The following is a 23292-nucleotide window of genomic DNA, read 5'->3' on the forward strand; positions in this document are numbered from 1 at the left end:
TGCTCTAACATTCTGGGATACTACAATCCCTGTGATGCTGAATAAGGTAGAAGAGACAATTTTTGGATTTCCTCGCTTGATGAAATATGGAATGCCAGCTCAATAAAACTCATTAAGAGAATTGTAAAAATTTAAAGGAAAAGGAAATGTTGGAATTAAACCGAACAGAAAGACAAAGTGAGAGGACAATCAGGACTAAAAAAAAAAACATGTCTCTCTTGGCCGTGACGTGCAGTTAGCATCTGATTTCACTGTGCAGATCTGCTCTCTGCACAGTAGATGCTGTGCGTTACTGCTGACACAGCTCTCTTTCTCTCTGCGGCTTGAATATGGAGCAGAAACACACCCATACAAATACACACACACACTGACATTAGATTGTGTTTCACCACAATGCAGTCCTCAATATGCTATACATAAATGCAGCTTCTCTCAATCTACTCTGTGACTCCTGTGCCCCCAGTGAATTCTAAATGGATGAAAGAGTGCACTGTATATTCTGCTTCTAATATTTTTTGTGTATTAAATATTGTTAAGACTTAAAATTAAAAAATAAAAAGAAACAACATTCAGATTCAAGAGGGAGAGACTGTGTTTGGTGATTTAAGATGCTAACAAAAGGACATTTAAACAGTCATGTTTTCTGAAATATGAGGGTGAGAGCACATGCAATACACATGATTTGTGATGTGAGACCAGGGAAAATGTGTTTTCAGAGCCCTAGATATTACACTCATTCTCACAGCTCTCTGGGTTTATGGTTTCAAAGAGCGGAGTGGGAAGAGAACAAGAGAACAGGTAAAGACAATGTGGACAGAGAAAAAAGAACTACTGAGCATAGTTTACATTTTGGGAAAATAACATTGCTGTAAAATCACGATTAAGCTTTTTTTTTTTTTTTAAAGTTCTTTTGATTTTTAACTTTGTAGTAATGTTATCATTTGGAAGGTAAAATATCTACAGGTAGCCATCTTATAATTTATACTGCTATATGTGATAAGACTTTTATTTTGGGATAGTTTTATTTTGGAGGAGTGAATTAGTTTGAATGACATTATTGCAGCTCCTCTTCTTTGCTAGTATGAAGCCTCCAAAAAAAAGTAGACAATGAAACCTACTTTTTTCCCCCCACTGTAGCTCTGTGTTCTAATCTTCTAGCAACCTAAATGTGCCACGTCACTGTCTGTCATGTTGCTAACCCTTTTGTTGCTTTGCTCCTGGTATGTCATGTGGCGCAATTCAGTTTTTCCCCACTCCATGGTCAACACTGTGGAATGTCTCTTGTCTCTCCATGGTCGGACATACATGGACATGGACAAGTGTTTTTTTCTTCTTAGCTAATCTGATTTTGTGGGTTGTGTGTTTAGGCAGTGAATCACTGAATGGCCAGTTTGAGAGAAAGACACTACCAAGAGACACATAATAGAGGTTACTCATATTTTTTTGTTCATTTGTGTGTTAATCATGTATTTGACCTTAGCTAATGTGTGGTGTTAATGATGTGCTCATGATGATTTGCTCATGTCTAATAATTCATTTCTGTGCATCTTCAGTTTTTCTCACGTGAACCAAAGCCCCTGTCAGGGATGGAATATCTCAAGCTGTAGGGTTAGGGTTAGAACAGTGCTACAATTTTCAATTGTTAAAAGCCTATTTTTGACTGGGGATTTCCACTCTCACAGAAACAAACACCCACAAATCTAAAAAAGACCAAAGTTCATGTCACATTATGTGTGACATGCTGAGTACCGGTAATGCACCACCTTTGTGTGACCTCTCAGAAGACATAGTTTACAGAACACCTTGGAGAAAAGGGAGCGAGTGGGCTGCTATTTTTTTTTTTTGACTTTTCATAAATCCTGATTCTACATCAATGTGTTTTTCCTCCTTCCACCAAGTTGGTTCACAGTGCAGTTATAATGGTGCATATGGGAACATATGTGTATGATATGGCTTTCCACATTTCCATTATGTGTGGGTGAGTGGATATGTGTGTATGTGTATGACTCACAGGGGTGCCCAGGGTTCAGTGTTGATATGCTGCATATTTCCTCTGTTGACAGAGAGAAAGAATATTCATAGAATGATTGATGTTTTTGTTTTCTTGCCTTTTGCAAAGAAAAAAGAAAAACATGGAAAAACCAGATATAGATGTAGGCAGTCAGAACGATTAAAAGATTGATCTTTGTGTGTATGTGTGTGTGTGTGTGTGTGTGATGTGTGATGTGTGTCCTTCACACATGTATGTGCGCATATATACAGGTGGATTTGTCAAGTGTGTATTTCCACAGTCAAACTCCTGCAGGTTGATGTCGGGAAAATAACTTTAAATAAACTAATGGCATCTGCTGGCTGGCTCATCATCAGGACAGCTGTCTGGTGGCAATATCAGAGTTGTGAATGTGATGAAGTTGTGAGAAAACCTACGTTAAAACACACAGCGACCTATAACCTCTTTGAATCACTATTGAACATGCTTGTCCTTAGGATCTGGAATCCCAAAATGAATGTGTTCAGTTTTTGGCTTCATTTCTGAACATGTGGTATTCTCTTTATTCACCTCAGGTGTGTAACAGCTTAATTAACCCAATTACTTCTTTGTGTTTCTTTTTCTCTTTTGTCTGTGTGTGTGTGTGTGTGTGCTTGGTCTCGTCTGTGTGCCTACCTGCCTCTGGCTGTGCGTGTGCAGCAATGTGGACAGGATCCAGCAGCTAAGAAGAGAGTACCTGCAGGCAAGGAGAGAAGGAATGGTACCACCTTATGAAGAGCTGGACTCACGACGCAGAGGGCACGAAAACGATGCACACAGGGTGAGGAGCTCAAACACACATATACACGCCGACATTTGGACACGCAAAGAAGCACATGACAGTAGAGTCCACTGGAGTCTCTTAATCTGAACTTTTTCCCTCCTCACATTTATTTATTAAATTCTCCTCCGTCTGTCCATCATCAGGTTTTCTTTCCATGAGATCACCATCAATAGTGCGAAAGTGTTCACACACCAGTACAGCGTATGAGTGTTTGTGTGAGTTCTTATTCCCTATCAGTTATCAGAGTGATCATTGCTTTTATTGCGTCTGTCGAGTGATCAAGGCCCTTTAGCCGTCAGTCGCGAGATGCGCTTTGAAGTGAATGGCTCCTGTAGGCACTGAGCTGATGGGACCGATATCATCCACTTTTCACTGTGGATGAGACGCAGAGGAGATTAGTCGAGGTTTGACTTGCTTGTCATCCTGCGGGTGCTGTTTTTCAAATCACAGAATCATAGTCACATTCTCACAGATTGACTTCTGAGATCACGCTGCCTGAGTCACGCTGCAAAAAAGCTCTGAAACACATCTGTGATGCTGTAATAACGGTAAATTATTAATGCGCTAACGAGAAATCACCTCCCACTCTGGTACCAGGTGTCACCCTGCCATTACTTTGTTGGTTGCTGCTGTAAACCAAGTGTGAGTACTGCTATTATAAACATGTTGCTAGGTATCAGATTTTCTTTTTATTAGTCTGACAGTGCCATTGTTTTGCCATACCACTTGGTCAAGCAGACATTGACAATATGTTCCCGTTTACCTGCTGCTACTCATTTGTCTTGTATGCCAGTGGTAACGGTAACGGCATCTCTCCTTAATGCCTAACGTCTGGACTTCTAGACGTCTAGTAAGTCTAGACGAGTTTTAATGGATTACACTGTTAATAGAGCGGGTGCAAAGCGAGACCTGTGAAATGTTTGACAGTTTATTATCAGGCTTGTGTTTTATTCCAGGTTTCATAAGGCTCTGCTTCACTATTTCTACCACTGTTGACTTTTTCAGACACCGTTTATTTATACACCACTTTTATTTGTCACTCAACATATAAACATGGGTAAGGGAACAATCTGAGACGGAGAGTTGATGTCATGGAAAATCGGGATTATTTATTAGTAATTGTCAGCGAATGTTAAAACTCTGTTGGGATACACAGTAATGCAGGCCACTTCAGGCTCCTTATTTGAACAAAAGCCTTGTATTGTTTTTCCCTTCCTGTTAACAAAAACAAATCTTAACCACACTCTTTCATGGACACGTTAAAGGTATCACTGAGTACAGTTTCAGTTTTTCAGTTCACACACGATCCCTGGCCTCTTTGTGCCTCCTTTCAAAACCAACTTCACAGCTATAAAATCAGGTAGTGCCTGAATTTCACCTTGGCTTATCTTGTCACAGTGATATTTAAGCTTCCATGGCTTCTTGAGAAAAAAAAAAAAAAGAAAAAATCATCCAGAACAACCTAAATTAGTTCCTCACGGTGGAGCTAAAATTAATCTCCTATGACAAATGGACAGGTTTATTGGAGTATATCACAGTTTAATCACTGCACCGTGATCAACACTTCAATTCAGCTCAGCTGGACGGAGACAGAAGCTTTACTTGTGTGTTCCCAGATGCTGTCAAACATCATTATGCTGTGCTTAAAAGAAGAATACAAAATAAATAAACACATCTATTTGTTGTTGATAAGCACTTCATAATTTAATCTTGATTAATTTAATTATTATTGTTTTCACATCTAAGCTGGAATTTGTTGATAAATATAACCGAAAGCATTTCAGGAGTTTTAAATGCTGAGGAGAAGACTTATTCTAGGCTATGTCTTACAGGATGTGTCTTCGTTAATGGAGTTGCACCAGGCCACGAGTCCTCAAGGCTGTTTAAGGAAAATACATTATGTGCTTGTACATCAAGAAGTACAGTTACTGCAGCAGAAGTCAGTGCTTCCTGCAGGAACCCACATATTAGGAAATCATTTTTAATGTAACAACTAAGTACATGAACAGAATAAGTGGTCTTCTGACAGGGTATCCGCAGGTCATGAAAAGTCAAGGAGTCAAAAAAGTACTTAGAAACTGTTAAAAAGTCTTATGTTTTATTTACAAAATTATTAAATGTTTTAATATTATATTTAATTTTCTTGTCTGCTGCAGTGCCCCACCACACCACTCCTATATAGAACCTTCATACTCAAAGAGACAGAGGCACTTTTTGTGGTAATTTTGTGTATTTAGGACTTATTGTTATATAAAGCAGGGATGTACTGACAATAATGTGATTTAAATGTCAGTACATTGGTGTAAATAATTGTAGGCCTTATTGTTTGTTTTCCATCATCTTTCAACCAGTTGGAGCGTAAAGAAGGTATTGAATTGCATTCTCAGCAATATTACAAAGGCCTTAAAAAGTCTTTCATTTGGAGCATCATTCCAGTAACTGCAGTCATTATAACCTTATCCCTCCATTTATTGGTTTCTTCTGTAGGACTGCATCACAAGACACATCTTTAAAACAAGGCAGTTTTTAAAAGAGTGTAAAGTAGGAGAAAGCAGAAGTATGAAATCTGAATAAGTTATCTGAAAAGATTTGGTACGTGATTTAAAAGAAGAAATTGACTGAACCAAGCAGATCTCTTTCAGCAGGTTGTTGCAGAGCTTCTGTCCACTAACAGAAAAGACCTTAACCTTGACTGTGGAATAGCGAAAGGGCCACTGCTGCACAATCGCAGACTTAACAGTTGCGTAATGTAGCTAGTAATATGATTTTTCAAAATGAACCTGAACCTTTCACAATATTGTGACTTTGCATTTGTATTTCCTGACATCTTATGGACCAAATAATTAATCAAGAAATTAGAAATATTTATATATATATTTGAAAATGAAAACAAGCTGCAGCCCTAGTCAGTCGTTTATTTTAGATTTATTTTGGGGTTCTAGGCTGCACTGAAGTGGTGTTCAATGAGTTTTCAGTTTTATGTAATAAAATACAGAAAGCGACACTGAATGATTCAGAGATGTAGCGCCTTTCATTTACCCAAACTTATACCTGCCCCACTCTTAGATCAAAAAGTCGTTTTGTTTGTGACTAGGGCAGTTCTCCTTTACCCTGCGATCGATAGCTGCACATTACACCGCTCTCTGCCTCCAAATGAGAAAACTTTTTTGTTGTTGTTATAAAGCAGAGAGCGAGAGCAATTAGCATGCTTCAGAGGTGGAAATTAAGTTTGAAGTTGGAAAGTTTAAAAAAAGGAAAAAAAAATATCAAAAGAAAAACAGACCAGTAGCAGTTGCCACAGGGCCTAATAAGCCCCTCTCATTAAAGATGATGCATTTATTAATTAAAGCACAGGCGATTATTTACCTGACTGGCTTTCTGTGGGAAGGGTAAAGGGACAAGTAATGGTTATGGGGGTGAGCCGATGGCAAACTAATTCAACTTCACTTTTATAGGTTTGTTTGTTTCTCCTTAAGATCTTTTTCTTTTTTGTAGGATTTGCTGAATGACTGTGAAAAGTAAAAGCGATGGAAACTTAAAAAAGTGTAGAGAGAGAGAGTGAGACAAAAGCAGAGATAAAGGCAGGCAGAAGAAGGAGGGAGTGAGATCCTCGTGCAATGTTGCCACAGTATACTGAGTGTGTGTGTGTGTGTGTGTGTGTGTGTGTTTTTCCCCTATGGCTCCATTACCATCTCATTGATTCATGGTTATGGCTTAGCTGTCTCCGCTAGCAAAATTATGTTTGCCTAAAAACAATTATCAAGCATCAAAAGCCACACCACAAGTTTGTTTCCAAGTGACTGCATTGTGTGTTTGTGGGTGGGTGTGTGTATTTTGGAAGACAACAACAGACTTTCTCCCTAAGGAGAGGGGAACTAAATCAACAGGGCGCTGTTGCTGTTGTCACATACACACACACACACACACACAGTCCTACACAGAGGGTATGGAAGCCAATTGTTATGGTGGGCGGTGTGACACAGCCTTTATTATAGGATTTAATTATAATGAAAAGCTTTCATCTAGTTTTTTTTTTTTTTTCCTGTACTTTGGGCTTTAATAGTGCTGCTGCCTACTCACAGTGCTGTTTCATGTTGCTTCATCTTTAAACTTTAAGTCTATCTGGTGAAGGATTTTCTGTCGTCCAGTGAGCTGCTACACTCACTAAAACACCTGGAGACTAAGTGCTTCTATAAAGAGCAATTTAATGGTCTTTTCTATTTGGTGATGTATCACTTCATCTGTCTCTCCAGTGTCCATCTTAATTGTTGTCTACCTGTCACCATGTTCTCCTTCTAATTCCGGTAATTAAAAAAAGAACTTCCCCATTTTCAAAGCATAAAAACTAAAGCTGAATAGCAGTGGTGTCACCAGGAAGCCGAAGGTTTTTACCATAAGAAATATTCCGCCTAAGGGCTAACTTGATAGACAAACATGTTGTTTGACAGAGCTGATCACAGCCTTTAGATACATTTCTAGCCAATGTGAGAAGCTATTTCCCCTGTCCACTTCCTGTTATTATACATGTATAGTACATCTCCATCAGCTAGAAAGGTGGAAAAAGTCTCTTACTTATCTTTCTCCACCATTAGGAGTGATAATTAAGACTACAAACAAGATGTTTTTCATCTGCTGTCTGCACATATCGGTTATTACTTTAATTTCCTCTTCTCTCCTTTTTCCATCACCTGCCTCCTCCTCCCTGATGCTCTCTCAGCCCCTCAGCCTTTCAGTTGTGCACATGCAGTGTAACACATTTCCCAGATACCTGATCTGTTAAAAAGTTGGTCTCATAACAGGATAGAAAAAAAGAAAACACAGTAATTATACAACCCATAGCACCATACCAGCAGCAGGCGTACCGGGGGTTACATAGTTAAGGTTATAGAATGGTAACGGTTTGGTTAAGTTTAAGCAGAAAAGCTACTTGGTTAGTTTAACAAAAAAATGTCATGTACATTTCTTGTTGTCTGTGAGCTCGTTACAAGCAACTGTCAGTGCAAACTTCAGCCAAAGAACTTTGGTGGAGTTGTTCGATTTGTCCTCTTTGAGTATTACACAATTTGTGTTGTGATGGTGTCCAAAATGTCTTTTATTTGCCAGAGCAACAGATTGGTGACAAATAAGGCAAAGTGTTCTGTCTTTGATCAAGGTGAACAAGATGTCCTGTTCACAGACCTCGGAGAACAGGACATTGAGAATGCTGGAGGTGTGACTGACTTGTGAATTGTCCACCTCAGTGGAAAACTTTGGTTGCTCCCAAAGTACAGCAAAAATACATACACTAGGCATTGCACAACACACCATTAAAGCATACAACATACACCAGTATAAATGAGCAGGTGGGCAGATAGGTCAAATAAATACCAGAGAGCAAATATTATAAAATAACAAACACAGTCTCTGGTTCAGTCGTTCTGTGTTCAGTGCCTGTATGACCCAGTTAATAAAAGACTTCTTGTATATGTTCCTTGTATTATGAATTCTATTCCATTGTGCTTTTCTAGCTAATTGTGGCATTGTGTTTCACTATTGTGTTGCTACTGCTGTTGTATTGTGATCAAGCCATCAGGGGATTGCCACATTTACTTGATCAACAAAATAGATTTCCCCTTCAATTGTGATTAAATTACTCAAACTTTATGTCATATAGCACAGCTGTGCCTTCCTCAGTGTGCCGCTTTGTAAACTGAAGGTGGATGTCTGAGTCATTTAATTGGATTATTGGCTATTTGATGATTGTTTTTATTTTTTCGGGTCTATTCATCCATCTGTTTTCTGCATCTGCTAATACAGTTCAGTATCAGGGTGCTGACGATCCCAACATGCATAGAAAGAGTGAAAGGGGAGGTGAACCCAGGCCAGGTTGCCAGTCTCTCATAAGGATAACAGACTCTTAGACAGAAGAATACATTCACATTCAAGTTCTTACCTACAGGGAATTTCCATTTGATCTAATCTGTATATCTCCGGACTGTGGGAATACAACCCACACAGAGACCGGGAGACACGCAAACCCTATGCTCAAAGGTCCTAATGGGCCGGATGGCAGATCAGAAGTCTCAGAATTGGGATTTGTGGGTTTGGAAAAATAAAACTTTGCTGTATGAATTGTTTCCCCATCCACTCCTGATACTGCATGGATGTGTATGTGTGTGTGTGTGTGTGTGTGTGTGTGTGTGTGTGTGTGTGCGTGCGTGTGTCTGCGTGTCCAGCCAGCTGTTCCCTCAGTTCTTTTTTTCCAGTCAACATAATGTTCTCTTCGTCTAATGAGACTTTGAATTTGGAGGGAGCAGAATCCAACTAGACAATCAGAAGGTTTTTATTTACTAATTTTAGATTCCATTTCCCTTTCACTCACATGAAGACATGCACACATACACATGTGCAGTCCTTGTGAAGGAATAGGTTTAGAGTATAGTAAGTCAAGTTATGTAATGTGTTTTACATCCTCCTCAAAACCAAGGCAAGTTCACTTTTAACTGTGTCAGTCATTCAGTGTAGATCAGGTAAACTGCATCATGGTCCTTTACCCATAACAAGTTAGTGCTAATGAACCAATTCGCTAGAAAATAAAGACTCATTGTCCAGTCAGATATCTTGTCAACTTTGTCAGTGTTTGAGTGAAGCATAACTCAAACACCCATCTCTCTGAACATATGTATGGCACGGGTTTAATCTCACTTTTGAACATGTAACAAAATTCAATTTTGGGATTGTTACTCACACTGAAGCTATCCTTGGCACCATAATGTTTCATTTACCCTTCCTTGCTCCAAGGGTAGCACCCCAAAAACATTTGTCCTTGAACTGCAGTTATAGTAGCAGCCGCTTTTTTCTGTACTTGTCTGTGAAGATAATTGCGTAGGCAACATTTGAAAGCAGATGTCACTGTTGTGTACAACAGGTCTAGGGAAACACATTTGATTTCATTGGCACTGATGATCAAAAATGGCAAAATATCCCTGGGCATGCAGTAACACTGGCAGCACTGCTCATCTGTGCCACCTCCAAATGTTGCCCATGCACAGTTATAAGAGGATCTTGTATCATATCCTGTTGATCAAGACTGAATTCCCTGTACTGTGAGGACTGTGTCCGGAATAATTTTGTAGTGTGTGTGTGTTTCTGGAATTTCTTTTTTGTCTTTGGTTCAAGGTCTCAGTCCCCTGAACTGGGTCCAGTATTCTCCCTACCCTTGTCACTGTTACCATCCAGAGACAGGCACACCATTGTGTGATTCACAATAGATTTTGGGAAAATCCCACCGCACCATTCCCACAACTTTTTTTATTTTTATCTTTTTGTTTTTTTGCTCACTTTAAACGGACTACTCTGAAACTTCTTCTCTTTTCTCAGTTTCATCCATTTGTCTGACCCATTCAACATGTGCATAGTGTACAGCACATTGTGAAGTTACATAAAAGACTAAGGTTTTTTTGTTGTTGTTGTTTTTTTTAACAACTGTATTGGTGCAATCAAAATTAACCCTTTACTATATTTAATAGGTTGCATTTGTTGGTAATTTAGCCCACCTTGCATTTCAAAGACTTCATACAGGCTTAAACAATTGTGTGTACACCCTGTATAGTGGAACACATTATTTGCACAGCTTCCATTTTAATGGTCTCAACACCATCTTTTAAAGCGACCACCTCCGACAAACTTCAGATAGATCAGAAAAGCTGGAACACTGACAGAGAGTATTGAACTGGGGCGAAGACAGAAAGCTTTTTCACCATGATAGCACAATTTAGTGCCACAGTCTGTATGTATGTGGGCACATTAGTCATGAGTATCACCCACTGAGACCCATGACTAACAGTGAACACAGTTTTTCCATCCTGGACAAACCAGAATAAAACAGTGTGGCAATGCAGAGAATATTTCTCTATTTGGAGTCCAGGGTTAAGTGAGGTTAGGTTTCTGATTCTTCAGGCAAGACCCCCCCGCCCAGTATTTCTCACACTTCTAGTAAAACTTGGATGCTGTGAAAGAATCAGCTCATCCTGTTGTGTTGCTTAGGTTTGACCATGAATTGGTAAATTACCTTTTGCAGTGACAAGTTACTGTATGCGCCCATTACCCCTTACACCCTCATGTGATCCTCACCTCTATTGATGCATAATTAATTAGAAGATATGTTTGTGCTATAAATAGTATTTCTGTAGTGGGCAAAGACGTGTATTCCTTATCTTTCATTGAGGAAATTAGCCATTATCACCTAAGTGAGAAATGTCTTTCATTGGCCAACTCAGTCATGTGACCTCAGTCCAACCATTTCTCTCCCTTGATGAAAACTGAAGGTGAAAATCCCCAAATCAAGCAAGAAGTTAAAATCGTTGTAGTACATGGCTACAGTGGCTTGTAGCATCACAGGGATGATAAATGTATGGTGATATCGAAGTTACTTTGTGTACTACAAACAAAAATTTGAGTCTTGAGTCTACTTCTGATTAACCCTGTGAGACCTGAACTATGAAAGAATGGTCAGAAAATTCTAATTTTTCAAATATGAACTCTTTATTTGTCCCTTTGACAAAATGTAAAAAAAAAATAATTAAAAAAATAAATTCTAATTATATTTTTTGTTTGTATCACACATGTCAAAACATTTGGAAAAGTGAGGGGGGTCCACCAGGAGTCAGTATACGAGCATAAGAGTTCATCTAAAAGGGTTAAATGCAAAGTTTATGCTTGATGGTGATGCAATGAGTCCCAGAAATGTGGGTATCATATATGATACGTACGGGCTCACAGGGTTAAACTGACAATTAGTAGTTGTTCAAAATCAAAACCGTGTCCTGGAGTACAGAGTCAACACAAGAAAAATGTGTCACTGTCCTTATACTTTCTGACTGCTCTGGCAGTAGGTGGTAGTCCACATAAATCAGCCTTTACGGGTTAATAATTCCAATTACAGGTTATGCTTGAATGAAACGTGTCATGTCATCATCTGCTGCTTATCTGGCTCCAGTCCCAGGTCACGGGGGCAACTCCCACCCAGTCCACAATGCACCAAAGTCCTATGGTACCTCCCACAGGTGGTGAGCGCATGGGGAAAGAGACTGAGTCTCGTGCTCTACCAACTGAGCTAACCAGGCGGCTGAATGAAACATGTTCTGTCAGAATAGTGCTATAAATGTAGGCCTCTAAAACTAGATATTTTGTCCATACCATGGAGCTGTATTTGGCAGACCTTTATATTTGTCATTTTACAGCCATGCCGGGGCAGACAAAATCCCTTTACCCTCCATCTTTCCGCACTCACGCACGCACACACACACACACATATAACTCTTTCCTTCGTGACCTCGAAACTGTTCATGTGATTTCAGCCATTATAAAACAGAAATAGGCGCACTACCTTGGGTGTTTTATAGATGGAGAGGCAGGGGATCGAACCCCAACCCTTTATTAGCAGAAAGGGACTGCAGTAAACCTTGTAGCTGAGTGTGGCTCTTTGTTATCAAAGACAGGGTTAAGAGAGTTGTTTGTGCTCTACATAAAAACTGTTTTTTCCATTCTCTCCCTCTCCCTCTGTCTTTCTCTGTTTAGATCTAGTTGTCCATCATATTCACTCTAGTTTGTGTTCTGTCATCATTATTTCTTTCTCTGTCCAATAAGGGGTACATCATTATTTTTCTATTAAGTATGACATTGGGGAATGAAATGCTGTTGTTGTTTGGTTGAGATGATTGATAGGTCCACCCATTTATACATCTGCAGTATATCCTCCTGTCACAAAGTTCAGGCACTTGGACAGTGAGAAGGGAAAGATGTACATGTAAACATAGTTTTGAACTCAGTATATAGTCACAACAAGTGCAACAAGAAAAAACAGAATTTGAGAAATAAAGACACAGAAGAGAAGAAAGCGAGGAGTTTTGTTCTTCAGTATACTGACTGTACCGAGTAGGACCATATTTCTTTGGTCTCCATTATTAATGCCAGCTCTGGGTGACCATAAATCCACTGGAATATACTGTACCACATCACCCAATCACCAAAGACTGCACTGCTGGAAGCAGACACACACCACACTTACAGACTGCATTTCTAAAATGATGGTTTGAAGGGGAAGCATTTCAAAGGGCTCTAATTTGTCATTTTTTGCTCAATCAGCATTCATACACGGACACACGTACACACACTACAAGAATATCCATACACACAGATAACAAGGCATGCATTCAAACGGAGAAAAAAGACTCAGATCAACACATGCAGCCTGGCAGTCAGCATGCCAACACATACAGGACACGAACACACTTAAAACACATGCATATTTGTGCTTGCGCACATGTACACTGCCAAGTGCTACCACTAAACCACAGCTTTTCTCATGGAAAAACACATTTGTGCTATTAAAACCCGTTGCTCAGTCCGTTTACTTTCCCTCTCAGTCTGAATACAGACAATGTGTAATGAACTTATATTTAACTGCAGCTCAGTTGTGTAAGAGAGATTTCTCGACTGTGAGGACTTTCCCTTCATTAAGCGTTTTTGCAGAAAAGGCTCTTTATTTACTTTGCTGACTGATTCAACTAAGAACTGAATCACATTACAAATTTTACCCATTGTACAAATTGGATAAGTTTTAGCGTCTGGCATCTCTAGAGACTTCCAATGTAAATTTATCATCTGACAAACCAGCATTATTTCAGAAGTGGCAGGGTAGGACCTGCATTCCCCCCTGCTGGCCTCAGTGAATACAAGGATGACTGACTGGATAAAGAAATGAATGCTAATGGAGAATGCATGTCAGGCTGTTTTTGAGCAGAGATCTGATGTAACTAAGAATAGTTGGTTTGCAAAGGTTATCTAGCGCAGAAGTGAAAAAGACAGCATCACACGAGAAGAACATGTGCATGCAAACATAAGATCATACACACTTGTCTACACATACAGACAAGCAACATGTGGACACAGTCATGCATCTGCACACAAATACATACTTTGCAGTCAAACAGTGGTGTTTCCTGAGTAATCATGGGATTGAGCCCAATGCTGTTACTCACTTTGGCCTTATAAGGAGAAGTAGAGCGTTGGAACGGTACAAATGTGCTGAATCTAATGGAACAGAAAGGAAACTGGGCTCACACTGATGGTTCAGAACAACTGCGAGACGAGAGAGAAGTGGGGATCAAGACAGAGAGAATAAGTGGTGAGAAGGGACAGGCAAATGCAGAGCAATTAGAGAGAAGATATTCTGCATTTGACAAGCTTTCATTTTTATTATGCAGCAGAGTTTTAGCAATGTAACGTTCATTTTCTTAAATATCTTCAATTGAAAATGTTCTGTAAAGTATGAAAAGTCAGGGGAGGACTCATTTTCTGTGAATATTCCTCAGCATTTCTCCATTTCATTTATTATCGCCTTCCTCCCTCTCTCACCGACCTCTGGTTTATCTGTGTGTGCGTGCATGCGTGTGTGTGTGTGTGTGTTGATGTATGTGAATACACCCAGCAGCAGGTCAGGAGGTTGTAATCCCCAAGTCAGACAAGATGGGATCAGTGCCGACTCAGTGGACCCAGACACATAGCTTCGTCTACTGGGACTAGCATAGACTTACTCACGCACACGTACACACACACACACACAAGTACAGATATGATATACATCCTCTCACTGTCTCAGTCAATAATGGAGATACTCTCATGCTCAGACATTTATTGTCTCTCTCTCCTCTGTCTTTCCTATGTTCCCTTTCTGTCTCTTTCAAGTCCCCATGGACCACTGCGCCATTGAGCTAAACTCACACACACTCACACTTAGTCATGAGGTAATCTTCAGCGAGGTTCGGTGGTTATGACTGACTGGAGCACTTAACGACCGACTCATTGTCAGAGATTTGGAGCCATTAACAGTTAAATCATTCACACCGACTGACCAAGTAAGATTCACATTAATGTGTGTGTGCTAGAGAGTGGGGCGGTGTAATGGTACCTGTAGTAACTGAGAAAAGAGAGAGAAACCTTGACAGTGTTTACAGATTTAAGACGATACGTGTGTGTGGAGTTAGAGAGGCTAATATGAAAGCCACTGCTGAAAATCAGACCAAATGCATAACCATTTTGAGTCAGACTGGTCCAAGCCAAGTCACACAGGCTCTGTTTGATTTGGCTGGGAAAGAGTAGAAGCAAAACCTGGTGTTGATAGAGATCTGCTTTATACTCACAAATTATCTAAGCAAGTAAAAATGCCTAAAACAACACAAAACTGACCTACAGTAAGCACTTATGTCACATGCTTGCAATACACTGCAACAGTAAGACTCACTGTGCCGACGAACCTTCAGTGGACTCAGAAAATCTTTGGAGCTTACATCCAGCTGCCTGCATGTTGCTCTTTTCTCACTGAAGTATTGAAAATCTAACCACAGACTTCTCCTCCTTTTTAGGCTCAGAAGTACATGTTCTCTTTTAACAGGGGAAATGTTCTGATTCTAGTGGGACAAATCTCAGAATAAAAATGTATCTTCTTATTGATGGACAAGAAAGGCATAAGTTTTATCATTGCATGTGTATGGTATTTCTAAAAGAAAACCGCGAGGTGAGACTGAGGTCACCTCATGCATTCTTCAGACCAGGTGTACACACAGTTTTCTAGAGCCGACTGCAGGTGACATGATCAGGAGTAGATAAAATCTAAGAGAAGAGACATATTCATTTAGGTGTTTTGCTATTTTCGCTGATTGTATCATTAATTTTGAATTTACACATCAATCTGTAAAGTTTTGATCAAAGGCATTTATAAGATTAATTTTAATTAACTGTTTATGAGTGACAAACTACATCATTCTTTTTTTTTTTTTTCCCTGTCGGTGATTTTTTAATTTTGCTGTCAACCGTGAAGTAGCATACCTAAGTCTATTTCAACATGAGCGTTTCAAATTAATCATTGATCATCTTTTTGACGTTTAATAATGATGACTGAGATATTACATCCGTACAGATCCGTGTGATAAATTAGTGGTACGGACTCTGTAAATAGCCACAGCCGTGTGTACTGACAGTTGCTCTGATGCTGCAGGAGAACCTCGCCGAGTTGACACATTCGGTAAACCTTCACATCTTCTTTGCCATTCTTCTAACTGACAGGTCTGATGAGTGGTGGAGTACAGGCACAAGTATAGTGATGCAAACAGATGTTTAAGGCCATTTCTACATCTGCTAATTTGAACTGTGGGAGTGGAAATGAAAACCATGTACATGCGACCAGTTCCACAATGACTGAAATTTAAAGAACAGACCCAGGTGCATGTGTGGCTTTATAAATCTGATGAAAAGAACATGTATGCATATTTCTGTCATTGTGCATGCACACAGTCAGAGAGTAGAGGGTAAACAGTCTCCAAATTCATGCATCAAGATGAAAAAGATGAACAAAATGATGCAGTAAAGCGTGATGTAAATATGTTGGATAAATAATGATGTGGTGTAATACTAAAATGTCTGAAATATCTGTCCACTGTAGCCATCTCTAAATGATACATCCATTGTCACTCCTGTGTAAAGGGTGCTTATCATTGCCCATAATCTTGTGGCCTCAGGATTAAATTGGTGACCTCTTGCTGGATTAGACAGCATCATAATTCACGAGGTCATTTGAGAGGAAAGACGGGGATCGAAAGAAAGATGAGATGGGATTTAACTAGAGGAAATGAAAGGACAGTTGGAGAGAGTGAGGGGTAGAAATCATGAGAGGAAAATGAGAAGGGAAGGAAACCAGAAAAAAAAAACATACAGGAGGAAAAGTCAACAAATGAGAGAACTGTTGAAGGTCAAAAGTGGACAGAATAGTTAAAAAGAGGCAGAAAGAATGAGGTGACGAGGTAGATAAAATCAAGAAAGAAATATAGATAGGGAGTAGACGGGGTGAAAGGGAAAGCATGAGTGAAACGGATGGAGGGAGAGAGGAAAAGACTGAAAAGAGAGAGTTATGCGTTGGGTCATTATGGAGGAATGTTAATATGATTAGTGAATGACTCTGACCTTGCTGTCTGGGACTGGTGCCTGGATGGTCTGATGACTGCTGAACGTCTGTTAGACACACACAGACACACACACACAATAAAACACAAGGATGAAAACACACATCAGACATATATGCCAGAACGAGCACACACGTACGCACAGTGCACACAACAATGAACACACAATCTCACATTAACTCAGTAGTAAAGAATTATGTCTGAATACATACACTTTCTCTTAAACACACACACACACACACTCCCTCGCTGGCATGTGTGATTTGTGTCTTCTTTCTTCCAGCAGGGCAGAGTGAGTCAACATGTCATGACTTATTATCTGTTTATAACATGCACGATTCCCTACAGCCTGGCCTCATAAAGTTTGGTTTGAGATCCAGAACGGTTCACGGATCTGTGGTTGTTGGGTCCCCACATGACTACCTCTGTAATTTGTTTGTGCCTGAGTCCTGAGGTGAGAGACAAAATTCCTCTTGTAGTTCCTGACATGAAAAGCTGAAGAAGCCTTAATTCAATGATTTAATTGTCTGTGTATCAGCCAGTGACCTCACTAAAGTGTACTGTGGTCTGTTAGCTGTAGAAACACACAGTTGCAGCTGTTGGACACCACAAGAAGAAGTGTTTTCTTCTTTTCACTGTCTTTAAAGAACAATAGACAAATCTCAATGTTCCTTTTAATTTTCCTGTGTTGCTATATATTCACTGGTTCACCAACAAAAAAGGCAAAGAAATAGTCCATATGTTAACATAAACCATCAGTCATGGAGTTAGCAGCCACTTGCTAACCCTGGTGAAAGATGCTGCACTTTTGGTAACTGCTTCACAATCAAAGCCTTTCAGGAAGTGTTGTCTTTTTAGAAACACTAAATCAACATGTCATGACTTATCTGTTTTTAACATGCATGATTCCCCACAGTCCAGCCTCAGTCCAGCTCTGACAGAACAGCTGGGTATCTGTAGCATGGAGGTTAAAACAAAAATGATGTGGTGCTGAATTCCTAACCAGAGAGACTCTAAATAAGAGAGTGCTAAAAGGTGAGCATGGCGAGCCTTTTCAAAGCAGCCCTGTTTCTCTACAGTACACACCTGCATGACCACATACGTTGAGGGTTGAGGCATCAAAAAGTCATATATGAAGTTATGGGTTGCTGTGAGTATGCAATGGAAATATTTATAACGGGAGAACATGTGTGTGGGAACAGGATCAGACTAAGTCATGTTGGTTCTTCAGCCAAATAGGACAAAAGAGACACATGGCTGTGGATTGTTTTAATTTAAAGAATATATAAAACTACATGAACATGCCATATTAAACCTGACCTTTATCCAGGAACAGACTCAAGAAACGACTGCCCACAAGTGATGACTTTTGATTCCTGCTGTCAATTTGATTGGGCAGTTACACATTCTTTGTTCTTCAGCTTCAAAATGTTATGATTTTGTTTGACTTTGTGAAAGGAAATCATCTATTTTAACTACTTTTGAACCACTAAACTCTGTGCACTGTGTTTATAGGCCTGTGTCTCCCACGTTAAACCTAAGACTTAATGTAGTATCCATTATTTTATTTCAGATTGACTCACCTGTACCCGTCCCAATACAAATGCTCTGGACATTAGGTTAAAATGGCCATGCTTTATAAGTGTCTACACCAGGACATGTACAGTACATGTTTTTCAACACACATACACACGAGGTTTTTAGGCCATATCAATATCACATGCAGAAATATAAATTATCCTTTAATCTAGTGTGAAAGCGTCTCTTGTTGCACTGCTGTTGGCACAAATGGTTGAAATAATACAGTTTACTATGTAGAGGTCACATTCTTGGAAAATCTGTGGTTGTGGTCATGGTTGTGTGTTTAGCTGCGTGTGTGTGTGTGTTTTTCCTTTCAGGTATAGCTCATTGGTCTACGCATTCTTATGTCCTATCAAATCTAGATTTCTATTTAGCTCTCATGACTTTCATTCAGGCTTTGAGAAAGATGCCAACAGGCAAACATACAGACAAACACACAAAGCCTTGTCCAGTTATGTGGGTAAAGAGTGATGCGTTTTGGTCCAGTGGCGAGTGTTATCACCACTGGCCACTGCACTGTGGACAGGACAGATAGCCAACTGCCATTCACTTGTGTGTGTGTACATGGTTTATTTTTTTTTCCTGGATTGTTGGCTCAGCTGTGTTGTCGAGGACATACACACCTCTATGTGTCAAATATGTGTACCTGTGTGCACGCTGTATACACACTTTTGTCAGTGTGTCAGCAAGCGAGGATAAAGTGCGTGCATGTGTGTGTATTTGGATATTGTCAGCGATTCTTATAGCAGCATGCAGCTCTTGAGCTTCTGAGAGAGAAATATCTGACGTTGAAATATGGTGAGTCATCTGGTAGATAAGAATTACTGAGAGCTGGAGAGGAGGGGAGGGATAGAAAGGGGGAGAGACTGAGAGACATTCAGTAGGAAGGAGTCAGTGAGTTTCAAAATAAGAGCAGGTTTAAGAAACTCAAGAGGTGTCTAAAGAGAGTGAGTGAGTGTGTGGGAGAAAGAGTCAACTTATGCCTCTTTTAAACTGAGATCCCACCGTATTGGCCTTACGAAGATCCCCTCATTATGCCAGCTTTGCTTGTTCACTCTGAACCAAACAAAGTCGGCATAATGCTGCCTCAGTGTGTGATTTTACATAGCACGCCGGCGTTTCAGAGTCAGAGGCGTGATGTGTAACATCATCCCATGCCGCCATGCCCGTTCTCCCTTTTACACAGACGCCGATTCGACTCTGTGACCACCTCCGCTGCCAGCTTATTACAACATTCCCATTTTGAACACACTGCATTAAAGTGGCATCAAAGTCACACAGTGAAAACATGGTGTGCTATAAACCTGAGAAGAGAGAGATGCTGAGGAGGAACATCAGGAGCACAAACAACCTCATGCTGAATTGATCAGATTTAGATTTTAGTTCACATGATCAAACCTTTGAGAAAGACGCCAACAGGCAAACTTAAACACACACACTCAGCTTTGTCTAGGTATGTGTATAGAGTGTTTGTTTGACATACCACCATGCATAGTATATACCTTTATGTACATTTATTAATACAAACATACCACTTAAAAAAAATTTAGAAATGTTATTCTGTTTAAGTGTGTACTTACTGTAGCTGCATGTTTGGTTTTCTCTTCTATTTCCCTGTCACTACAGATGAACTGTGATTCTATGTCAGCAAAGCAAAGAGAAATTGCAGCTGAAAGAGATGTCTAGAGAGAGAGTGCTATCTTTAAAAATGGGGGAGATTGTGCGTCAGGGAAAAGATTCAGCAAGAGTTGTACAGAAATAGAGAGGAAATTCAAGTTACATGCTGAGATATTGAGAGAGGGCGAGCTTATGTAACTATGGCATTTCAATACAGCTGTCCAAAATGCTGACTGAAAGGAAGTCAGTTTCACTTAATGTTTTCTGTGATAAAGAATAGACATACTGCTAAAATGCAGGGAGAATTTTCACTCCAAATCTGTGTAACTAGTGAGGCAGAGAAAGCTTTTCAAGTTCCACTGCTCTCTGCATTTTGTTGTATTTCCTCCATACAGCTCACTTGATATTCTTTTTCCAACCCAGTAACATTTAGGCCTTTCCATTTAATACTCAAATTTTCACAGCTTGCCAACTTTACCTGAAAGAGCTCTTCATTAAATTAGGCTTAATGGACAGGAAATCACTGGCCTGCCTTGGTGATTTTACTATTTTTAAAGTAAAGCAGAGATAGAGAGGAAGGTGATTTTGGAGGGAGGAAAAAAAAGTAAATTGAGTTTGAGCTAAAACTCTTCTGTGTGTAATGCATCCATAATGAAAGGCACATGGAACTGCTGCACATTGGAACCTAGTTATGGCTGGACAGAAACTAAAATGCTAAATCACAAGCTTAAAACAGCATTGTTTTGTAGATTATCAATGTTTAAGAAACATAAGGTTATGCAGGGAACCTCCAGAAAATAGAATAAATAAAGCATAGGTGGTCTCCATCTTAAGATCTGCCAGGTTTACAGCTTGGTTTCCTTTTCATTTCTTCTAGTACCAATGGAATTCTCCCATTGGTCGCTTTTAAATGGAGAGATTTGTTTCCAACTGCTAACTCAAAACTAGCCAACCTCTTCAGTGAAGATGTCTCAATAGTGTTTGGGAATTCAGGCCAAGTCCCTCACACGCTCTCTCTCTCTCTCTCTCTCTCTCTCTCTCTCTCTCTCTCACTCTCTCTCTCTCTCTCTCTCTCTCTCTCTCACACACACACACTCGCACACACACACGTACACACTCTTCCTCTTTGCCTCTCCCTCTTCTCTCCCTCTCTGTCCTCCCATCTGTGAGTTCAGATGAACAGAAGTCTCCCGGGGCTTTTCATTGGCCGAGCTCCACACTAAGAGGCGAGCTAATTGGCCAGCTGGGGCCCAGCCGGTTGTTGGAGACATGGCATTGGCCGAGAGAAGGGTCAAGTGACATGTCATTGGTCAGATTGGCTGGTAACCTGGCAACACTTCAGGCTTTGCCTCTTGAGAAAAGCCTGGTGAGAAGCAAAAAAAAAAAAAAAAAAACAGGGAAAGACTGCTGAACATAATTTGGCAACAGCTTTTCTGAAAAATTGTCAGTTAATTTGCAGCCTCTTAGAGATATAAAAGTGTGTATTTATGGGAGTTGCAGTCCTTGTGTAAATTTGCAAATAACCCTCAATCATTAGATCCTAAATTGTTTGAGGCACCGTGTCACCTTCAGTTTCACCAATTTATCAATCCAAACAGGCAAGACGTCACAGCCAACCGGTTACCATGAGAAGCAAGAGTGTGTGTGTGTGTGTGTGTGTGTGTGTGTGTGTGTGTGTGTGTGTGTGTGTTTGAATTTCCTTTGAGTGGTCTTGCACTATGCTGAGTTGAAATGATGATTATGTAAAAACAGCACTGAATGAAGTTATCCTGTTTTGCTCTCTTCAGTTATCACTCACCCCCCATGTGATTTGAAGCCTAGTATTTCTGTTCAGCGTCTCCTTCTCCATCTACCATTCATTGTTCTTTATTTTCTCTCTCATATTTTTCTCTGGTTTCCCTGTTGACTTGAATACCTCTAATCCTTACATCTATTTGTCTTCTGAAATCAAACTCTACAGTGGACGCTTGTGACAGTTTCACACATTCTGCAACATTAACGGTAAAGTGACCCATATGAATGTCTCCTGATCTCAGATCCCTGTCCACAGAATGGTATTGTTAAAAAAAAAAGTTTGAACAACTTCAAACTATAACATTATTCACTCAAGTTAGCTTAAATTCTTTAACAAAACGCTGTTCCCTTTGTTTGCAGTGCCTCTGCTGAAAAGCTAGTGTTATGGAAGAGCAGTTGCACTTCACAGGGAGCAAACGGCCTCACTATTATCCATGATTTTTGCATCTGTGGTGTCAAATCCAAAATGCTTTTAAACATTACTTAATGATTATTTGCACGGCTCACTAGTTGTCTCTATTTTGCATTAAAGACAAGGATGATAATAACCTAGTTTACTGAGGGCAGCGGGGCATGCAGTTGGTCAGATAGGCAGTGTGTTTTAGGAAAACCCACAGTCTGAGGTACAAGCACGAGTGTATGAGTCCTTTTGAAGGCACAGCTTGCTGCACTCCTACACTGTTTTTTCTGGGTTGTTTTTTTTTTTTTTTAGAAGAGATCAGCACAGATCAAGTTTTTTTTGTTTTTTTTTCAGACAGTTGTACTGTTAAGCTAAGGTGAGGGAACGACTGGGGATGTGGTTAAAAGAATCCCATGTTAGTAACAGAGAGCATGCGAACATCAGACTTCTGTGTAAAAGTAGCGCCCTTTGTCCACCCCAGTTTGGATACATTCATTCATTACGCACTAAGCCATAAGAGGTTTTTGTTAGGAAACATAGACATAAGTGATTTTTAAATGTTTGAACAAATGACAACCACTGTCGTGTCTCTGGTGAGGACAGTCTCTACAGTCAGAGAAAGAGAGACACAATCTTTCTCTTTCTCTCTTTCGCTGTAGGTTAATATCTGTCCACCTTCAACTTTATATTAAGTAGCAGAGTGAGCTAATCCAGAGGAAATGAGAGGTTGAGGTTAGTCACCAAGGATTAGTCTGGTCCCAGGACATCAAACGTTCCATTCCCACCCAGGAGATAATCATAGCCAGGTAAGCCAGGAAATTAAGTGACTGCCTTTCGGAGGGTTTCTAATCCCCATCTTGCTCTCCCCTTACATTTCTCATTCTTTCCCACCCATCCTGCTTTCTCTAATTCTGTTCTCCTCCTCTATCCTCCCCCCCATCCTCTGCCCCACCTGGACTAGAGCTAAGTCTACATCCTGGCCAATCTGCAACAGACTGCTTGTGTCTGCAAGAAAATGTCCATCTCTATTTCTTAGAGGGCATGTGATAGATGACACTATCCACCCTTGTACTGAAGGTAATATGTGACC

At 40.0% G+C, this 23292-nt stretch overlaps 1 protein-coding gene across 7 annotated transcripts in view; it reads left to right on the plus strand.

Annotated features, from left to right (window-relative positions):
• The window catches only part of pard3bb (par-3 family cell polarity regulator beta b), a 185001-nt gene that overhangs the window by 131422 nt on the left and 30287 nt on the right, over positions 1-23292 (plus strand). For all 7 annotated transcript variants that reach the window (XM_041057217.1, XM_041057219.1, XM_041057218.1 and 4 more), the window contains exon 23: positions 2690-2810. In XM_041057217.1, the coding sequence (XP_040913151.1) occupies positions 2690-2810 (121 nt within the window). The remainder of the gene's footprint in view (positions 1-2689; positions 2811-23292) is intronic.

The sequence above is a fragment of the Toxotes jaculatrix genome, chromosome 15 (genome assembly GCF_017976425.1).
Source record: "Toxotes jaculatrix isolate fToxJac2 chromosome 15, fToxJac2.pri, whole genome shotgun sequence".
In the NCBI taxonomy this organism is placed as follows: Eukaryota; Metazoa; Chordata; class Actinopteri; family Toxotidae; genus Toxotes; species Toxotes jaculatrix.